This window comes from Rhinoraja longicauda, chromosome 36 (genome assembly GCF_053455715.1).
Source record: "Rhinoraja longicauda isolate Sanriku21f chromosome 36, sRhiLon1.1, whole genome shotgun sequence".
In the NCBI taxonomy this organism is placed as follows: Eukaryota; Metazoa; Chordata; class Chondrichthyes; order Rajiformes; family Arhynchobatidae; genus Rhinoraja; species Rhinoraja longicauda.
Genome location: NC_135988.1, coordinates 6,533,712 through 6,555,762, shown reverse-complemented (window position 1 = coordinate 6,555,762; position 22,051 = coordinate 6,533,712). Strand labels below are relative to the sequence as shown.

Genomic DNA, 22,051 nt, shown 5'->3' with positions numbered 1-22,051 from the left:
ACACGAACGACAATTTACAGTTGTAACTGACTTATTGATCTGCAGGTCATTGGCATGTGGGAATAGGATGAGACGGTGTGAACTGGCGAACCACCGTTGGGCTCCAGACATTTCTATCCCAGGCCTCCCCCATTGTAAGAGTGTAGCCCAACGCAAATTGGAGGAACAACACCTCATATTCCGCTTAGGCAGCTTGCAACCCAGCGGCATGAATATCGACTTCTCTAACTTCAAGTAACCCTTGCTTTCCCTCTCTCACCATCCCTCCTCCATCCCCGTTCTCCGACCATTGTGACTGTCTTCCTGATTAAATTTTATCTTTGTCTGCTTCGTTGTCACCTTCCCCGAGCTAACAATGATCTATTCTACATTTTCCTTGAGCTACGACTCTTTGATGTCTCGCTTTCACACCTTACCCTTCCATACCTTTGTGTCCCCCTTTCTATCTGTCTGAAGAAGGGTCTCGACCCGAAGTGTCACCCATTCCTTCTCTCCAGAGATGCTGCCTGAATTACTCCAGAATTTTGGGTCTATCTTCAGTGTAAACCAGCATCTGCAGTTCTTTCCGACATGCTAACTACCAGTGATCGGGCAAAATAGGTGCCTTTCGACAGACAGTGTTATTTCAATTCAGTTTATCTTTTAACAAATTTAAGAATGACTATAAAAGGGTACTTGACAAACTGCGCAAACTGTGTCCTGAATTTAGTTTGGGTCACGGCATAAATACAAGTGTTTGTGCAGCAACTCAGGAGTTGCAGCATGAAGCCCATTTCTCGCACAAAGAAAGGCAGGGAGACAGATATGTGGACCAAATAACGCATTCGTCGCCATATACAGAATACCATAAATATCACCCATAATATTATAAAATTTCCAGAAATGACAAAGAGTAGAACAATGGACTTTCTTCTATTCTCCATTTCCGTGTCTTTTGGGCGCTCCGCGGTGTTTTGGTTCCGCAATCTTCTGCGCGCTCTGTTGGCCGCTAAAATGTGTCTGACCGTCAATGCGTTGAGCAGCAAAATCAGGATAAAAGGAACCCCCGGTGTCAGTATGAAGTGAAGGAATTCAATCGCTCCCCAAGCACGTGAATTCTGAACATAATTTCTTAATATACAAAACCATGGGTCGTTTAGAAGCCAATAGCTTCCTGTGTACACAAAATACCAGCTGACGTTTTTCAGAAGGGAAACGACAGTCACCGTTGCTAAAATCGCCTTTGATGCTTTTTCGGTGCAATATCTGGATTTCAATTTCTGACTACAGATAGCTACAAATCGATCAATGGTAAACACTATAGTGAACCAGACAGAACAATCCGTGGCTGCGTAAAGCAGGGCAGCGTGGATATTACACAGCGGGATGTCCAATACAAATTCAAACTGAAAAACGATTGGAATATGCCTTAATATCAGATCGATGATGATGACCAGTAGATCTGCGGAAGCCATGGCCACCAGGTAGCAGGTGACACATTTGGAGAGACCACATTTTCTTCGAGACAAGATGGCAATCGTCAGCAGGTTAACTGTAAGAGAGGACAGGGCTATCAGGAATCAGACAGCAGGGGAAGGAGCAGGGTGATGTTGCGAGATTAACAGTTGTGGCAGTCTGTTCAAGGAAGGATCCGATTATTAAACCTTCCGCGTTCGAGAGGCGATTAAACGACTAAACTTTATAATTTAAACATGAATACATCGCTACATGTATAAGCAGCAGAGATTTAACACCGTCTAAACTCGTTCGCTATAATCGGCAGTATTCTCCACATGTCGAAGAACGAATTCTGAGGCTGAATTCTTGGTCCAAATTGAATTCACCGATGATAGACTGCAATGCAACTCTTTGAGTCCAATCACCAATTTATTTTCTGTTCACCACAAATAGCCCTGTCAGTGAGTTTCTATTTGCCTTTCCGTTGTCAACGTCGCTTGCATGAGGATCAGAATCTCTGACTTATATCAACATCCAGTAAAAGGAATTTACTGACATTGTCAGAAAGGACGACTGCTTTAAATCGACCAACAGGTAGCAAATATGGCAGAGTAAATTCTAAGAATGGGTTTATAGTTAGACATTATTAGTAAACTACCAATTTGATTTATAAAAAAACTTACTGGGGATACCAACGACAGCAAGAAGAGGATAGTAAAACTTCTGTATATCCCAAAGAGCTAATAATACCCGAATCTCCACTGGCAGTGGATGACTCCGTTCCATTGCAAAATAAAACACAGTTCTTCTATTATCATGTGTTGATTCTCTTTATGAAGACGTGTTGATTACAGGTTGCGTCAGAGTTAATGCTCTCGCAGGCACACTGACGATAGTACATTGCAGGGAACCCTCTATATAAAGCTTAATTGAAGGCCTTGGAGACAGGAACTGTCTGTAAACAAACTATACCAGCTCTCTGCAAAAGCGGCCGCGCTGATCCTTAAGGGGAACAATTCCTTCCCTCGCCACACTTTTACTGTCAATACACCTGGAGAATTGCGTCGGATTTTCTTTTACCTTGCCGGTCAGATTCTTTGCACGTCCTCCTTCTGCTTTCCTCATTGTGTTTTTTGCAAAGGTTTAGTAATCGACAGAAAAACTTGGAAAATCACTTGTACTGCAATGAGATGGGTTTCATCTTCAGTAAACTAAATCGTAGGTGTATGTTGTAGAGCCACCCATGGCATTGAGGCATTGCAAGTCACTTTTGAACTGCAAACTTCCCGAAACAATTGGGCGATGATGAGGAGACCATTTCGAAATGTTTACTCGGGAATTGGGTGCAGAGTCAGGGAAGAATTCCTTCCGGATCTCTTCGAAAAAACTGCCACGTGGCTTCATAACTCGGAAGAGAATGCGAATGAAGGCAGAATGATGTTTAATAACTCCATCAAAATCGGACACCAGTGTGCCAACCTGGATATTTTTTTATGAGATATGAATGGTCAGACCTAACTGCCTTAGTGTGAAGTCGAGCCGCACCCCACAACACATACAGAGCTTGCGAAGAAAGCGATTTCAATAATGTGGCTGGAAGCGCATCCCTAGTTCAGACCTCGCAGCAATGTGATGGGACTGCCGGTAGTGCTGTAATAAAATATCAATACAAATGCTATTCGCAGCTGGCAAGGAAATTCTCACAAAGCCAAGTAGTTGTTGCTGATTGAGGTCAATGATCCAATCCCTGCCCAAGGTCCACAGAATAATGCCAAAGGCACTGCCAACTTTAGCTGCCTGGTTAATGATATCGCAAGGTTCGTGTACGAATGCTTGCTGTGACCATGCACAGTCTAATTCCGTTTTGCGAATTCTCAGCAAATGTATCATCTTAAAGCTGGCATTGTCCGACAAATGGCAAGTAACATTCATACCAAGATCGGCCCAGATAATGACCACCAAACACAAAATAACGTTTAAGAACATACATTTTCACAATCAGTGTCATTACTACTGTTGAGTCGCACACACCAACATCATGGCAATCACCACTGATCAAGGTCAACTGACCGGCCAAATAAAAACCATGTGCAAAAGAGCAGTGCACGGATTGAATGACAACCCAAGGCCTTTCCACTTGCTTGGATGATTGCAACCACAACAACTTTGAAGAGGTTTGAAAGCTCCACGGCCAATCAGCCCAATTGATCTACTCCATATCGACCGCCTTCAACATTCAACCCCTCGATCACTTGCCCACAGTGTTTTCTGATGTACAATAGAATTTCCCGCAGTTATGTATCTATCCTCCTGTGATCGCCTCGCCAGCCTTTCGAGCACTGCTGCTGATATGGACAGGGGGTTTGGGCACATGCGGCGACTGACACCAGATAATAAACACTTGTTCTGCCACACCTGCAGTGTTGAGCTCTATCCTGGTCACCACACTTCATGGAAGAGCGAAGAGATCTTCAAAAGAGCTTAGAAAAGTAAGGGGGAGAAAACTGGTCAAATGAGGTTGGGGAGCGCGATGCCTGGCGAGATGTAGGCGGATAAAGAAGAATGGAACGCGATTGGAGAAGGGTAGAATAATTGATGAAAGCTAGAGAAGAAAATGAGCCGAGTGGGTGTCAGATCATGAATGAAATTTTGAAGGTATGAGACGAGAATTGGCTAGGATAGATTGGCAAATTATACTTAAATACTTCCTTGCAATGGGAAAAATTTAAAGACCGCATGGATGAACTCCAAAAATTGTTCATCCCTCGCCGGCGAAAAAATAAATCGGGCAATAGCTAACGAGGGAAATCAAGGATCGTGTTAAATCCAAGGAAGAGGCATATACACCGATCAGCCAAAATGTTAAAACCACCTGCTTAATATGCTGTTGGTCCTCCGTGTGCAGCCCCATACGCAGCAGGGTGCGATGCGCTGTGTATTGTGACACGTTCCTCCCGTGACCACAATTAACATTTTCTGTGACTTGTGCCACAGTAGACCTTCTCTGTCGGTTCGACAGGATAGCCTTCGTTGCCCTCGCGCATCGATGAGCCTTGGGCACCCAACACCCTGTCGCCGGTCTGTGGTTCGTCCCCGTCCCCCCCCGGACCACTGTCGGTAGGTACTCACCACTGCTGACCCCCACAAGCCTTGCCGTTTCAGAGATTCTCTGACCCAGTCGTTTCGACATGACAATTTGGCCCTTGTCAAAGTCGCTCAGGTCTTTTTGTCCTGCATCCAACACATCAACTTCAAGAACTGACTGTTCACTTGCTGCCTAATATATCCTACCCCTTGACAGGTGCCATTGTAACAAGATAACCAATGTTATTCACTGGGCCTGTCAGTGGTCATAATGTTTTGGCTGATCAGTGTAAATTGGCAGCAAACCGGAGGACTGGGGGAAGTGTAGAACTCAACAGAGGAGGACAAAGAGGTTAATTAAGAGGGGGGGGGGGTAGCATGAAAGAAAGCTTGCGGGGAATATAAAAACGAACTCTAACATCTACTATGTTCTGTAGATTCCTCTGAGGAATGAAAGAGCCAGGTGGTGTTCTTTTAAAAAAAAAGATTCAGATCTTGGATAGACCAAAGATATACCCAAAATGCTGGAGTGACTGAAGAAGTGGCTGGGGAGCTCGAATATGACGGTAAAGTATATGGTTGATCGCAAGTCCCTCAAGAGCATTGATTCACAGGGGGGAGGGGGGGGGGGGGTGGACGGGGACGGGGGGGGGGGGGGGGGGGGGGCGGGGGGGGATGGGCTTCGAGTCTATTTCTCTTTGAATGTGGCAACATAATTAGATAGAGATGAAGAAAACGTAGAGTGTGCTTGCGAACCTAAGTAATGTCAATATGTATAAGAGTCAGAAAGTCACATTCCAGCTACATCTGACCGCATTTGGAGTATTGTGTGAAGTTCCCATTACAAGAAGGACGTGAAGTCTCTGGAGAGGACGCAGAAGTAGTTAACCAGCAAGGTGCATGGATTGGAGGGTATTCTTTATACAGAGAGACTGGGTGAACATGGATTTTTTTTCTGGAACGTCGGAGGTTGAGGGGAGACCTGATATAAAAAGGGCAGACAGGCAGGAGCTTTTTTCCAGGGTGAAAATGTCAGGGTATACAACTTAGCCTGTGTGACGTGCGAAACTTAAAGACGTGGAAAATGATGGGTGCCTAAGGATTTATAGTCTGTACTTTTTGTCTAGTTTTGAAATAAGGAGGAATTACTAACATGGAATTGATCGCCAAGGCTGGCAAGCGCTTCTCGACACGTTAATATCGAATTGCATGTGATCTATTTATTATTATCGCTATTTTTTCCATATTAAACAAACTGAGAACGCAACAGCTACTGACCATCAAACAACGTAAATACAGGTTAGAAAAACGTAAAATGTATGTATTTGACCACTCCTGTAGATTTGCCTAACATACGATCACAAACAACAGAGCTGTGTGTGGACAACAGATGGCGAGGAACTTGTGGGGAGATATTCATCTTTAGAAGGGACTTTCTTGGAGATAACTTGAAACTGGTGTCAGTGGGAGTCGAGCAAACGGAAGTGGGGTGATTCCTAAAAGATCCAGAGGGGAGGTGAGATTTTCTTCACACCCAGGGAGCGCTATGTTCTGGAATTTGCTCACTGATAGAGTGAGCAAATCCTGTGAATATGGAATTAACAAAGGCTCCCGAAAGAGCATTGTCTGCATATTAATTTGATATAATGGAACAAATTGAAGTATGGTCCATCTGAGGCAGAGATAAGTGAGAGCAGAGAAACGGGGATGAGGGGGAAAATGGGGGGGGGGGGGGGTGGTAATAACCTAAAATTGGAAAATGAAATGTTCATACCGCAGGGATGGAAGCTATCTGAGCGGAATATGAGGGTTGTTCTTACAGTCTGCATGACGCCTCACTCTGGCCACGGAGGAGGACCAGGACAGAAACGTCTGTGTGGGACCGTGAAGGAGGTTAAAATGGTCCCACCAGGAGATCCAGTAACCCTTGGAGGATTTAGCGCAGTTGTCCGGAACACAGTGGATGAGACTCTGCTTGGTGACGTTGATGTACAGGAAACGGTATCGGAAACACCGGATGCAGTTGGTGAGGTTATAGGAGGTGCACTTGGACATCCGTATCACGTGGGAGGACTGATGGAGTTGCTAGATGAAGGCAAGTGAGGGGATATAGGCACAGGTACTACATCTCCTGCGGTTGTAGCGGAACGTACTTGGAGAGGGGCTGGTTTGGGTGAGAAGGGAGTGTGAATGGAGGTTATGTGGAGGGAGAAGTCTCTGCGAAAAGCAAAAGGGAGAGGAAATGGGATGATGTAACTGTGGAGAGAACGCATTGGTGGTGACGGTGATGTCGATGATGCGTTGGGTGCGGAGGCTGTTGGGGAGAAAGGTGAGAATCATGGGAACTCTATCCTGGTTCCATCTGGAGGGAGGGGAGAGAAATACGGACCACAAATGAGACGACATTGAAGAATCGATCTATGATTGGGTGGGTGGGGGGGGGGGGGGGAGGACACGTTTCCTAGACAATTACGACATCTCGGATGCCCTAGAATGGAAAGGCTCATCTTGGGAGCAGATGCGACAGAGACGGAGGAATTGAGAACAGGATATAGCGTCTTTGAAAGTGGATTAGAGCACTGTGGGAATCAGCACGTTTGGAGCAGACATAAATTTGACCTTATATTTTACTCTGTTTTCTCTCCCTATATGACGACCTGGTTACCGATTTCATGATTTCCTCATTGCCCTCTTGATGTCTATTTCCATGTGCTGATGAGAATTGGATTTTGCAAATTATTTCGCGATGTGGCAAGTAAACCGTATAATCTGACTTATTATCCAATGTACATTTATCACCCTTGTCTTGAAAGGATGTCTTCCGCTCATTACTAAGCCTTCACAATTAGACTTATGTACTCCAATGTCTGGCCTGCGTCTTTAGCTCACACCATGAGACCACGGCAATCAACGTGGTGCTTTGTGTTAGTGTCCATGGAATGTGTATGTACGCTCGGATAAATATGAACACATTCATATCGAATTCCATCTGAAGTATTTATTAAGCATGTTTGATTATTACATGGAGCAAGGCGAGATTGAAACAGTTCATTAATAATAATAATAATAATGAATAAGTTTATTGGCCAAGTATGTGCATATACAAGGAATGTGCCTTGGTGCTCCACTCACAAATGACAACACAAACATACAGTTAACAATTAAGAATAAAGCATAAACACATCAAACACAATAAGGATACACCATTACGGTCTAAACATGTGGGTGAAAATAAACCAGAGCAAAAAAGAGACTACAGACTTTGGTTATTGAGTCTGATGTTAAGGAGTACCTCTCCCGTGAAAGTAATCTTTGTGGGATTACCGCAGACAACACAAACGAACAAATCCATACAAAACAGCAAGGAGCAGTACACCGTGGCAGCCATCGTCGGCGCTACAGAGCTCAGGGATCACGAACACCAAAGCAAGGTAAAGCATGATAAGAATACAGTACATTCATTTTACCTCCTCCACAATCTTCAGCATTTACATGGAATGTATAAAAAGGCTTACAAATTCAAATGAACATACGTTTATTGATTAGGAAAAAAAGATCTGTCTTCCAGAAGTAGAATGACGATTAAAAATGTTTTTCTACACCTATTCAGCAAGCAGTGTATAAATGTTTTCTTCTAAAGTTTAGGACAAAAAAATCAAACCAAGTGGTTTAAAAACAAATCAAAGATTCTGCTTGTGATAATTTGGCGAGTGATATCAATGCTGTGAAGATCTGCTTGTCTATCTTGCAGGAAAGGTGAAAGGCACAACCCAACGACAAACGTTTTCCATCATTTCAAGACAGGCTTTGGAAACAAATTCACCTGGGAAAGAAAACAAAGCAAATATTATTAGGCCAGCTAAAATAAAAATATACCATGAATAAATAAAGATTTTTGTAATATTTGAGTCATGGAGTCATGTAACCCTGTAACAGGCCATTTGGCTCAGCTCGTCAATTCCAACCAAAAAGCCCACCTAAGCTACACCCACTTGCCCGCGTTTGCCTCTTATCCATTTAACATTTCCTGTCCAAGTATTGTTTACAATCGGTTACATTGCCTGTCTCAACTACCTCCTCTGGCAGCTCGTTCCACATATCGACAATCCTCCGAATTAAAAGTTTGCCCTATCACCTTAAATCTACCGCTCTCCCCTAAAACCTATGTACAGTGATTCTTGATTTCCCTCCTGCCGGTAAAAGGCACTGTACATTCGCCCTATCCAGTCCCTTCATCATTTTATAAACCTCTATTTGATAACCCCTAGCCACCTACGCTCCAAGGAATAATGTCCTAATCTGTCCAGCCTTTCCCTATATCTCAGCCGCTCAAGTCATGGCAATACCCTCGCAAATCATATCTGCTCTCTTTTCAGCTTTGTGACATGCTTCGTTTAGCAGGGTGACCAAAACTATACAGAGTACCCCAAACGGACCCTTGCCAACGTCAAACTTGACTGATGAAAGCCAATGTGCCAAAAGCCTTCTTTGGCACACTGTCTACCTGTGACGCCTCCTTTAGGAAACTGTGTATCTGGACATCCTAGATCCCTCTGCCTTTCACTCGCCCCTGGACCTCGTCATTCGCTGCGAGCCCATTGGCCTGGTTTGCTTTCCCCAACTGCAACATGCCTCACGGAGGACATGACACTCTATTAGCCAATCCTCTATGAACTTGCCCAGCCGTTCAAGAGATTGCTATAATTTTCATAACGATTTTCACTGCCGACGATACTACCCAGTTTATTCTCATCTTCAAACGTACCAATCATGTCTTGTACATTCTCATCCAAATCAAGTTGGTGACACAATATGGTCTCTGTTAACTCAGTTCAGCGGCTTAATTACAGATGTACAGTGCAAGGTCATATGAAGTATGAATATGATTTATAGATATTGCAGTTAAAATAAAGAGAAGCATCACTTCTTAATAGAAAGTCAACGGAATGTGTAAATAATTGTGTATTTCAACAAAAGTACGTGGCATTTTCTCACCAGTAACTTTATTTCGAATTAGCATCACAGATCATTCAATACAGTCCTGTTCACTAAGAGGGGAAATTCCAACCAAAATTGAACAAATACCCCACGCCCACATCACTGGTGTTGCGATGCGGCCAATGAAAGCAAACGCATGAAATGTTGTTTTCTTACCGTCTTCATGGCTCTGATGTAAAATATGGAATAGAGCCGTCAAACACAATGGGTGCTGCAAGGGCCGGGACTGCGAACGTGCCGCAGTGGAGTTCATCATTGCTGTTTGAAGAGCAGGTCGCCGGGAAAACAGGATCAGTGAGAATCTGCAGAGTATGCTCTGTATAGTTGAAAAAGAATGACACGAACCTCAGTGTGCGGGAGACGGCATTGCAAGGCGAGGATTATTCAACTATGGAAGAACGGCGGCATTGGAATAGAGTACACACAAGGAACTGTAGATGCTGGTGTACATAAAGAACCCCAAAGTGCTGGAGAAACATAAAGGGTAAGCCAACATCTCCTAACCACATGGATAGGGAACGTTTCGAGTCGGGACCCTTCTTCAGATAAATTGTAATACTGGGATAAAGCTGGAGGAGAGGCGGGGCGGGAAAAATTCCTGCAAGTGATATGTGGTTACCAGTGAGGGTTGATTGATCGGCAGATGGACCAAGGCAAGAGATGGAAAAAGACAAAAGGCTGTGAGATATTGGAAGAAGTGGTGTGAAATGTGAAGGGATATAATGGAAAAGGATGGAGAGGGGAAAGGGGACGTATAATGGGAATACTGGTGCGCATTCGGGGTGGTGGTGAACAGGAAGAGAGGGGGAGATGTGGGGGAAGAGGGTGTGCAGTTTTTGTGGGCGGGTGGTTGGGTTATGTATACAATTGAAGACTTAACGTTCATTCCGTCGGGTTGTAGTTTCTTCAACCGTATCCACCTATCACTTACCAGACTCCCCCGCCTCTTTCACAGACCTCTCCCCCCCTCCTAGATATCTGGTTTCCGAATGGCCTACTTCTGCACATATTTTCTATGTTTTTTCTATGTTTCTAACCGTAAATGATCCATAGAAACATAGAAACATAGAAAATAGGCGCAGGAGTAGGCCATTCGGCCCTTCGAGCCTGCACCGCCATTCAATATGATTATGGCTGATCATCCAACTCAGTATCCCGTACCTGCCTTCTCTCCATACCCCCTGATCCCTTTAGCCACAAGGGCCACATCTAACTCCCTCTTAAATATAGCTAATGTACTGGCCTCAACTACCTTATGTGGCAGAGAATTCCACCGATTCACCACTCTCTGTGTGAAAAAGAACTTTCTCATCTCGGTCCTAAAAGACGCCCCTCTTATCCTTAAACTGTGACCCCTTGTTCTGGACTTCCCCAACATCGGGAACAATCTTCCTGCATCTTGCCTGCCCAACCCCTTAAGAATTTTGTAAGTTTCTATCAGATCCCCCCTCAATCTTCTAAATTCCAGCGAGTACAAGCCGAGTCTATCCAATCTTTCTTCATATGAAAGTCCTGCCATCCCAGGAATCAATCTGGTGAACCTTCTCTGTACTCCCTCTATGGCAAGAATGTCTTTCCTCAGATTAGGAGACCAAAACTGTACGCAATACTCCAGGTGTGGTCCATGTTGTCCAATGATGACCCTGACTTACTCCGCCGCTTTGTGTCTGGCATTAGAATAACCAGAAGTGCCGTTTTGATGTACAGTGATTCATTTTTTTGTAAAAAGGCACTTTGTTTGTGCGCGGTGACTAGAACTGGTTTCTGTTCCAGGCCTTTTCCCCCCCGTTATTCCCGTGCATGTTCACAGCGCAGTATCTTGGGAAGAATAAACCGACGTGGAACATGACAAATTAGATACTGTATTCATATGGTTCACATCGCAGTTGTGAATGACACGTTGTTCAAGTAAGAACAAAACCCTTCTTGGGCACCTTTTTCGGAACATGTCTTTGCTTTTAGGAAATAATATTTGAAGCACGAAAGTGAATATAACATAACGCAGTTTGTGGAATATTTTGCTGAGGATTGGTGATTGCGGCTTGTCAGAGACTGACTCACCACCATTGTCCACGTTGCCGCCGGCAACTGTTAGCATCAGAGGGTCACCGGCGCCACCGGCGCCACCGTCCACCGGGAACTGATAGCCCGGACAATCAGTTGTTTTACTCTCAGGATCGTCATGGTCATCAGGAACTAGATCTAGGAGGAAGTAGAAGCTGGAATGATCTTCCTGAAAACCAAATTTGTTTTGCAAGCTGCAAGGGATGTGAGATAAACACAGAATGTCGGAGTAACTCAGCGGGACAGGCAGCATCTCTGGATAGAGGGAATGGGAAAGTCGAGACCCTTCTTCAGACTAAGATGTTGTTGTGTAATGGATACTTGGACGGAGAGAGGACTGTGTTGGGCCTGTGAACTATTTAACGTTGCTCCAATCCGGCGCACGCGTGTTATATTTCAAGTCCTATAGGAATTGAGAACATAAACAGACAATAAATGTTTCATTCAATTACACAGCTGGCAGCAGGCGAGAGGTTTATCTGCAAAGCCAAATTGTTGATGTTTTAAATAGAAATCCCTTACAATTCCTTGAGATCGCCTCTCTATCATTTCACGGCGAACATGCTCGGACACCTTTTCCCTGATATGTTCTGATTACGAACAAAATGAATAAAAATTGGAGAAAATGGAAAGCAAATCATGCACCAACCTCCAACACTGGACGAGGTTCCTTCAGGGAGTTCGCTTGTTGGATGAGCGCCACCCAGAGGGTCGCTGGTGTAATATTCTATTTGATTGATGGAATCAATGGATCCAGGGACTAGAAATCAATGAAAGAGATACTTATTAGACCTGCTAAATTGGGCATGGGAGCAGAAGACACACATTATTCATCGTCCCGATGACAGTATCGCGGATACGACATGTGACCTAATGGTGCAACACTGTTCAACAGAATGGTAAGCTGTAGCGATCCATTAACGAACCAATAAAAACCGCAGATGCTGTTTTACACAAAGGAACACAAAGTGCTGGACTGTGCCAATGGGAGTTTTATTTCTAACTCCTGTTGCCCCACTGTTTAACCTCATAACTTAAATCTACCTCGTCCTCACTGCCAACCGTGCCTACTTACATCTGCACACGTCAGATGCTCCCCACAACTTTTACAACTTCAAATTTGTGGCTCACACCTCCTCATGTGTACCATCGACGAATAGTGCCTTCCCAACACGAAGCTCTCTGGGCAATTGCTTTTGTCCCAGAGCAGTGACCCAACTACTTCACTGCAGTTAACAGTGTCCGCTGCCTCGTGGAACTTGTCTTCTTTGGATGCTTCTCGCTTTCTACAAAATCAAATGAGTAGCCATGGCCAATCTCATGGGCGCCATCTAATCCCATCTATCTGTAGGCTTCATTGAACACACTTTTTTGGGAAAAGCACAACGCCCATGGATTTGTGGGTGAATCCAGGATGGTGCAGATTCCTTGACTCAATCTACCTTCAAATGATCCACTTCGAACATTCCCCCTCCCACTGACCGCAGGTGATGCAACACCTATTCCTACACCTGCTCCTTTATCTCCATTCAGGGACCTAAACGTCAATCTCCATTATTTAACTCCATGCTGTCGATGTACCCTCCTTTACCTGGGTGATGCCAAATGCAGACGAGGCAACCAGATTCTGTCCACCAGGGACAGCTGGATTTCAATTCCATTGTCCTTTTCCATTTCGCCCTCTCTGTCCTCCACCTCCTACATTGCCAGATTGTGAGGTTGCATGCAAGCTGGAAGAACAGCACTTCAGGTATCGCTGACAATCCAATGGTATAACTATTTAATTCTCCAATTGACACCCCACTTCTCTTTCCTGATTATCAAACCTGGCTCTCTCAAACACAACATTCTCCCCACTGTGCCCGTCCATCGCTTCCCATTTCATTTCCTCACCTCCACCATCTCCATCAGCTCATAACCTATCCCTATCTGCACAGTGTCCACAATCTCAATCCCCTTTTTCCCACCTATCCACCATTCTTCCCAATGTTTCTACATTTCAGTTTTTGGCTCTTTTTCTTATCCGATTCCACCATCTGGAGCACCTTGTCTTCCCTCCTATCACCTCCAACCTTTGTGATCACCTGCAATCTTTATGCGCCTCCCCAAATTGATTTGTCTTACAATTCCTCCCCTCCTTGCATACGCCCACCTGTCATTTACCAGAACTTTGAGCAGCATTTGGGGAGAAGGCAGGAACGGGGTACTGATTGTGAATGATCAGCCATGATCACATTGAATGGTGGTGCTGGCTCGGAGGGCCAAATGGCATACTCCTGCACCTATTGTCTATTGTCATTTCCTCACGCCTTTTCCTATCAACCATCTCCGCTCTAGACATGAAGAGGGGTACGAACACGAACGGTCATCTGTAGATTTTCCTTCATAGATTCTGCCTGACCCGCTGCGTTGCTCCAACAGTTTGCTTTTGTCTGATTTATCCGCTACTATGATTTTCTTTTTAATCAGTGATCATTAATACGGTTATTGGAGTGGAGGGGATATTTATCGCTGAAGAGCGACTGTCGAGTGCAAATACACACCTGAATCATCCGTCTGACTGAAATTCTTTCCAGGGAGAATATCCTCAATCTCTTCATAAATTGCTTCGTAAAAGCCAAAGGTAGAACCCTTGCCTCTCATCACCGCAGCTGTTGAAAGGAGAGTGTGGGGTAACTTGTGGATATACAGGATTAGTATTCAACAGTTAGTCCTTTGCATATGACATGTAAAATTAGGAAACGTTGATATTCAAGGTAAACTGTTGATGGGCGTTACAATAGCCTCCTCTTGAATGTCACTAAAACAAAGGAGCTGATTGTGGACTTCAGAAGAGCTAAACATCCAAGGACGTACACGCCACTGGAGATAAATGGGTCTATTGTGGATAGGGTGAGCAGTTTTAAATACTTGGGAGTCCGCATCGCAGAGGATCTGACGTGGGCAATGCACATTGCCGCACTGGTGGGTAAGGCTAAGCAGCGCCTTTACCACCTTAGACAACTGAGGAAATTCAGAGTGTCTCTGAGGATCCTTCACTGCTTCTACTCTGCGGCTGTAGAGAGCATCCTGTCCGGCAAAATTACAGTCTGGTTTGGGAACAGCTCTGCCCAGGACAGGATGGCCCTGCAGAGAGTAGTGCGTTCGGCATAACGCACCATGGGAACTACACTCGTCCCCCTGCAGGACCTATACATCAGGAGGTGCAGATCCAGAGCAAGCAAGATCATGAGGGACCCCTGCCACCCCAGTAACGGACTGTTCCAGATGCTACGATCAGGCAAACGCCTCTGCTGTCACGCTGTGAAAACGGAGAGGATGAGACGGAGCTTCTTCCCACAGGCCATCAGGACTGTCAACTTTTATAACCCCAGAGACTAAATTTTTGTCGACACTAATAGTGACTTATTAACTTTATTTATATGCTGTAACTGTAATTCTTTTTGTGCACAACCCGCAGGCATTGCCACTTTCATTTCACTGCACAACGTGTATGTGTATGTGACAAATAAATTTGACTTGACTTGACTTGACTTGAAGAATTGCGCAAGAGGTCCAATGGTTCCTTGCCGAAATTAGCGAATTCTACGAACATCAAGAAGATCAAAGCTAGTGTGCATCAGTAGGAAGCAGTTCTTTGTTTCTGTTCCGTTCCGGCAAAGCCGTTCAAAGACTGATTGCATTCGCAAATGCACACGGATGGTACGAGTGTGGCAGCGGGTGATAAGGAGATGAGGTTTCCACAGGTTTGTCAATTTAGGAAGTGGAAAAGACAGATTGTGTTGTATCAAATACATTGAAGGAGATGGGGAATGAAGCACTGCAGGAACATAGAACGTGAGGAAAGCGCAAGCTTGAGATTTGGGGATAGAACCTAATAAGAATATTGGCGATTGTGCAACGCATTCACGAAACTGGGTTGAGCAGGATGTTGAATGGAATGTTGATTAACAGTCAAATGAACAATTGAGGGGGAACCCAAACAAGAATCAATTTAACATTCCGTGCTATTACGACAAATTGCTCTTTCCAATAGGAACCATTGAAGACCATCTCATTCCGCACTTAGTTACATGTACTGCTCATAATGCAAGAAAGAGCACATGGAAAGTGAACGAAAGTCTCTTCATGCTATAAATGAATGAATGAATGAATGAATGAATGAATAAGTTTATTGGCCAAGTATGTGCTATGAAATATTTTCTGGAATAATAACGCTGTAAAGTTGAACCTCACCTCTTTTTGCCGATTGCCTGCATGTTATTATCACCAGTGTGACAAATTCAACGACAAGGAGGATTCCGAGAGTTGCGCAAACCACAACAGCCACGGAGGGCGGCTTGTTTTCCAACTTTGAAATTAAAATTCCTGGATAAATGGAAAACAGATGCTGTTGGTCCCAAGTGTAAAAATTTCCAGGGACCATTGATGAATTTGAAAAAGCTGGTTGTGCATCTTGCTTTGCTTGGAATGTTCCAAAAACCCTATCACGCATTGCACCAGAAGAACGGGTGAGCGGAAAACCATAATAAAGCCCAAGTCTCTATCGTGTTGTGCGGATTGGTATAAATAGAAAATATACTAGAAAGTCCTGATTCCTCACCAGTGACACCTTGTATCCAGCCAACAGCTGCAATATTGTATTCAGGCATAATGTGCATTCACACCGCATACACACTGCTTGGCACTGACCACGATGCCATGAAATCCAAATCAGAAGAACATAAAGGATATGGAAGTGCATAACTCTAAATTCCTGCTTGATATGATGCAGTTTACAAAAAACTTGACATCTATAATATGTATTATGGGTAACATATCAAGCAGTCCATGATATTAGTTTCAGTTTCAGCAGTCCATCAATTCATAAGCTCCTATGTTCCAGGAGCAGAATAAGGCCATCAAGTACACTCCGCCCTTCAATCATGGACGATCTACCTTTCCCTCTTAACCCCATTCAACTGCCTTCGCCCCATAAGCCCGGACACCTGCTCGACAACATCTTACTAAAGAGCATGCGCTGTTTTCACGGAATCGATATGCCACCAAACATAGGAACACTCACCTACAAATTCTTCCCAATTTCACGAATTATCTTGGTTCCAACACATGGTACCAGTTAATTAACAGTCATTAATCAAAGGTCAGTTATCCTTGCCGAAAGGCGCAATATGATTCCTTTTAATAACACTTCCTGAGAAGAAAATACTGCAACGAGTCGAATACCCTGTCTTGTCACGGAGATATTTGGATGGGCGGCACGGTATTTGGGGCGGCACGGTAGCGCAGCGGTAGAGTTGCTGCTTTACAGCGAATGCAGCGCCGGAGACTCAGGTTCGATCCTGACTACGGGTGCTGCACTGTAAGGAGTTTGTACGTTCTCCCCGTGACCTGCGTGGGTTTTCTCCGAGATCTTCGGTTTCCTCCCACACTCCAAAGACGTACAGGTATGTAGGTTAATTGGCTGGGTAAATGTAAAAATTGTCCCTAGTGGGTGTAGGATAGTGTTAATGTACGGGGATCACTGGGCGGCACGGACTTGGTGGGCCGAAAAGGCCTGTTTCCGGCTGTATATATATGATGATATGATATGATATGGAGCTGGACGTCATTTAAAAAAATATATATTGCAAGTCCTGTTTCACGTGTCGAGTCAGCCAATCTGAAAACTACCTATCATGTTCTCAGCAATTAGCAAACAGTAGCAAGCGAATACCAACACTGTTTGCATAGCGTATAGTCTAATGGTCAACGTCGCATGAATAACATAGCTGAAGTGCGGGAGCCAGAGGGAATCAAAACTGGACGTGGATATTGTTTTAGAGAGTTTTTAGCAACGCCAACTCTTTAGGTTTTCAATTACAAAAACAATATAAAAATAATTTCATAACCTATGAAATTAAAGGGGTGTAGAGATCGGGGAATATACCGAACAACACGTACTAGAACAGGTGACAAAGACATCTTCCTTGTGATCACAGTCATGTTGACCGAGCGGTGACGACATACAGCTGGTCAGCAATGATTCAGCTCCTGTGCATTTCACTTCATCGAGCCATATTTCACCTGAGGCCGGGGCAATGGCAGCCGCTTCTGGAGTCCGACGAGCAGAGCCGCAGCCCAACTGTCTGCAGACCACATTGGCATCGGCGAGATCCCAGGAGTCATCACACACCGTTCCCCAGCTGTTATTGAACAATATCACAAGCCTTCCGGAGCAATTGTTCCTGCCGCCATCAAGCCGCAATTGCAGGTCTATTAGTGAAGTTAAATAAAATACTCCGTTACAAATACGTGAGTGCTGAAGTAATCCAGTGGGTCAGATAGCATTTCTGGATGACATGTGCGGGTGACGTTTCGGATCTGGACGCATCTTCAGACTAATTCTAGTAAGGGGGGGGGGGGGAGTAGCTGCAAGATGGGCGGGGATGTGGGTGGTGTAGTTCATGTTCATAAGTTGCAGGAGAAGAATTAGACCATTCGGCCCATCGTCTACGCCATTCAGCCATGGTTGTCTTCCCTGCTCAACTCCATTCTTCTGCCTTGTCCCCAATATCTCTGCCCAGACGAACTCTATCCTTGTTTATACTGGTGGATGGGAGCGCGAGCAGATCTATGGGACGCATGGGAGACAGGAACGAGGGAACCACCGTGGAGTAGAAACAACATTTACAAAGAAATTTTTTTTTTCGAATGTCAGAGAGCGGAATTTCTCATTTTAGGAGTAGATGCGATGGAGCCCGAGAATTTGAGAGTAGGGGTTTGGCGTCAGTGCAATAGTGGAAGTCAGTGAGATGATAGTAGATGAAGGAGGAGGTGTGAGGACAGGGGCACTTCCTGTCAAATCGATACTTGACTCGATATTCCGTTCCCTGTGATGGAGATAGAGGTCAAGCAAGGAGAGAGAAGTGTCAGGGAGAGAGTTCAAGTGAATTTCATGGCATACTGGAAGCTAGTTTATGAAGTCAATGAGTTCTACGTGGGTGCAGGAGGCTGGCCCGAAGCGAATGTCGAAGTAGCGAGGAAAGAGTTTGGGGAATGATGCCAGTGCACGTTGGAAGACGGACTGTTCACAGGCAGATATACATGGCCGCATGGCTACACGTTTAACGAGAAGAACGTGAGAGAAGTCAAAAGAGAAGTTGTTGAGGGTGAGGACAATAATCAGTTATTTAGTAATCACTTATTAAACAAACATCCGGGGTTGACAAGCAGTAGAATGACTCGCCTGGTAAACGGCGAGATTTAGATCCATTTCCACCGTCGCAACCTTTCCCGCTGGATGTCTCGGGCATTTCAGCATCTGTTGAGAACAGTGAAATGTTGGCGGATTTACGCGCGTGATTAATATGCAATCCGATGCCGACTTTCCTATGTTACCTCCACATGAAACGCCTGCATCCTCGTTGTGGCCACAGTTGTGTTGTCCCCAAGGGTCATATTGGCACTGCCAAAGGGCTGACTCGTGCGAGCTACATTTCATCTCATCCATCCATATGGGCCCAGATCCTTCACCATATTTCTTGGCGACATAATCAATAAATACGAGGGGTCCACATTTCATTTGTTTACAGATCACTTCCGCATCTTGTCTCTCAAGCTTCTCGGAGCAGACTGTTCCCCATGTCCCGTTGTGCCACACTTCCACTCTCCCTTCACACCGCCGCTTTCCGTTCACCAGGCGCATCTCTTTATGTTCTGTGAAGGGAACACATGAGATATACAGGTCATCATAATATGTATCCATCCTGCTGATAGCAAAAACCACGCATGAGAAAGGTCTGGTTCAACAAAAGCAGATGTCGCTGAAAAAACTCAACAGGGGCTGGTAGTCGGGAACAGATTGGTGAAGAGGGAATCACAAGGTCAGCTGTTCTATCGTATCGCTGAAAGTGGAGATCAGGGACATATGTGTGTTAAGTGGTGCAATCTTGTTTCAGTTCTGCGACCGATCTGACCCTGAGAGCACATACTCCATTTAATTAAACTTCGATTATTTAAAGTCGAGCTGAAAATTTCCAATCATGATCCCCAGAGCAAGAGTATGAAATAAAAAGGGGCCAAGAGAACATCTCCCGTTCATACAAGAAAATAACACCGAACCGATCAGCACAGGAACAGGTTCCACCGCCCACAATGTCTGTGCCGAAAATGCCGAAAGGATAAACATCTCGTCTGGCTGTTTCGGAAAATATGGACAAATTGCGTGTACCCTGACAACAGCCGAGGGCGAAATGAGATGGCTACACGGGAGGTTGGGAGAGATTGGTGTAGCTGAGTAGAAAACCTATTCAGAGAGAGGTATCACAAAATGCTGAAGTAACTCAGCGGGTCAGGCAGCATCTCTGGAGAGAAGAAATGGGTGACGTTTGGGGTCGAGGTCGTTCTTCAGACTGATTTTGTGTATGCCTGACCCGCTGATTTACTCCAGCATTTTGTGATACCTTCGATTTGTACCAGCATCTGCAGTTATTTTCCTACACTCCTATGCAGAGAGAGGACTCTATTCCATCATCGAGATTCAATGCTCGCAGTGTGTGCGATAAATTATTGAATACATCTCCGGAATGAGGTTTCCCACTCTGTGCTGCAGAAAATCAGTAGATCGAAAGTATCCTTACCAGAACATTTCACCGTCACATCCTCCTTATGACTGCAATCGTGCCGACCCCACGGTGCGGAGGAACAGTTCCAGAGGTATGATTCGTTACCCGAGCATCTTACTTCATCCAACCAAATCTGGCCATTAGCTCGTCCACAGAATCCCGGAATTTTATCTTCCACAGCATATCCGCAACCCAGCTGCCTGCAGACCACGTTAGCGTCAACCAGGTCCCAGGAATCATCACAAACTGTGCCCCAAGACCCACGGTAATAAATCTCCACTCGTCCAGCACATGTACTTCCACCCCCAGCCATCCGTAATTGGAGATGGTCTGTTGAACGAATACACACGAGTTGTTATTTATTTATTTATTTAAATTTATTTGAAAAAGGGACAGTGTAAATTAATTGACATTCAAGTGTACTCGAGTTAGCCGACAGGCTATTTTTCATCGACAGTCCCTTAGCCTGATGTTGTTGGGCATCCAAGAAAAGAAATACAATGCAATATGTAGAATAGTTTAAAACGTAGTACATTACCATACAAAGCAATGCAGTTAATTAAAATGAGCTGAATCAGCAGTAGCAGCAGCAGCAATCAGCAGTAGCAGCAGCAGCAGTAGCAGCAATCAGCAGTAGCAGCAGCAATCAGCAGTAGCTGCAGTAGCAGCAGCAGCAGCAGCAAGCAGCAGCAGTAGCACCAAGCTGTGTTGCTTGGGAAGTAGTGTGTGGGGATTGTGTGGGGATTGTGTGGGGATTGTAAGGAGTAAGACCTGTGTGATCTCCTGGACTAGTTTCGATCGCCTAGCTTGGGGTCGGAGAGGAATTTCCCAGATTTTTTCCCAAATTGGCCTGGGTTTTTTATCCGGTTTTTCGCCTCTCCCAGGAGATCACTCAGTTCTTTTCGGTGGGCGGTTGGAGCGGTTGGAGTAGCGGCCGGGCGGTAGGTTTAGTAACTGAGCGCGGGGCTTTGTTTGGAGAGTATGACTGCCAGGGCAGTTTTTTGTTCTGGGTGTCAGATGTGGGGAATCTGGGAGTCTGATAGTCTTCCAGACATCCACATCTGCGCCAGGTGTGACGAGATGGGGCTCCTAAGGGACCGTATTAGGAACCTGGAGCGGCAGATTGATGACCTCCGTCTGATCAGGGAGAGTGAGGAGGTTATAGATAGGAGTTACAGGGAGGTGGTCACTCCTAGACCACGGGAGATAGACAAGTGGGTCACTGTTAGGGGGGGCAAGGAACAGAGGCAGGGACTAGGGAGTACCCCGGTGTCTGTACCCCTTGGAAATAAGTACTCCTGTTTAAGTACTGTTGGGGGGGACAGCCTACCTGGGGGCAGCGACGGTGCCCGGGCCTCTGGCAAGGAGTCCGGCCCTGTTGCTCAGTAGGGTAGGGAAAGGAAGAGGAGAGCAGTAGTAATAGGGGACTCTATAGTGAGGGGGTCAGATAGGCGTTTCTGTGGACGCAGTCGGGAGACCCGGATGGTGGTTTGCCTCCCTGGTGCCGGTGCCCGGGATGTGTCTGAGCGTGTCCAGGATATCCTGAAAGGGGAGGGAGAGGAGCCAGAGGTCGTGGTACATATAGGTACCAACAATATAGGTAGGATAAGGGAAGAGGTCCTGAAAGGAGAATTCAGGGGGCTTGGAAGAGAGTTAAAAATAAGGACTTCCAAAGTAATAATCTCATGCTTACTGCCTGTGCCACGCGATAGTGAGAATAGGAATGGAGTGAGGTGGAGGATAAATACGTGGCTGAGGAACTGGTGCAGGGAGCAGGGTTTCAAGTTTCTGGATCATTGGGACCTCTTCTGGGGGAAGTATGACCTGTACAAAAAGGACGGGTTGCATCTGAACCCGAGGGG

The 22,051-nt window shown here is 45.2% G+C and overlaps 1 protein-coding gene across 1 annotated transcript; it reads right to left on the bottom strand.

Annotated features, from left to right (window-relative positions):
* Positions 1–635: 635 nt before the first annotated feature.
* LOC144610269 (putative G-protein coupled receptor 139) lies at positions 636–6,576 on the bottom strand. The gene is made up of 4 exons (XM_078428860.1): positions 6,361–6,576; positions 3,056–3,273; positions 2,121–2,266; positions 636–1,531 (listed from the first exon to the last, which is right to left on the bottom strand). Exons 1-4 carry the CDS (start codon positions 6,574–6,576, stop codon positions 636–638), a joined length of 1,476 nt encoding a protein of 491 aa, XP_078284986.1.
* Between the last annotated feature and the right edge of the window lie 15,475 nt (positions 6,577–22,051).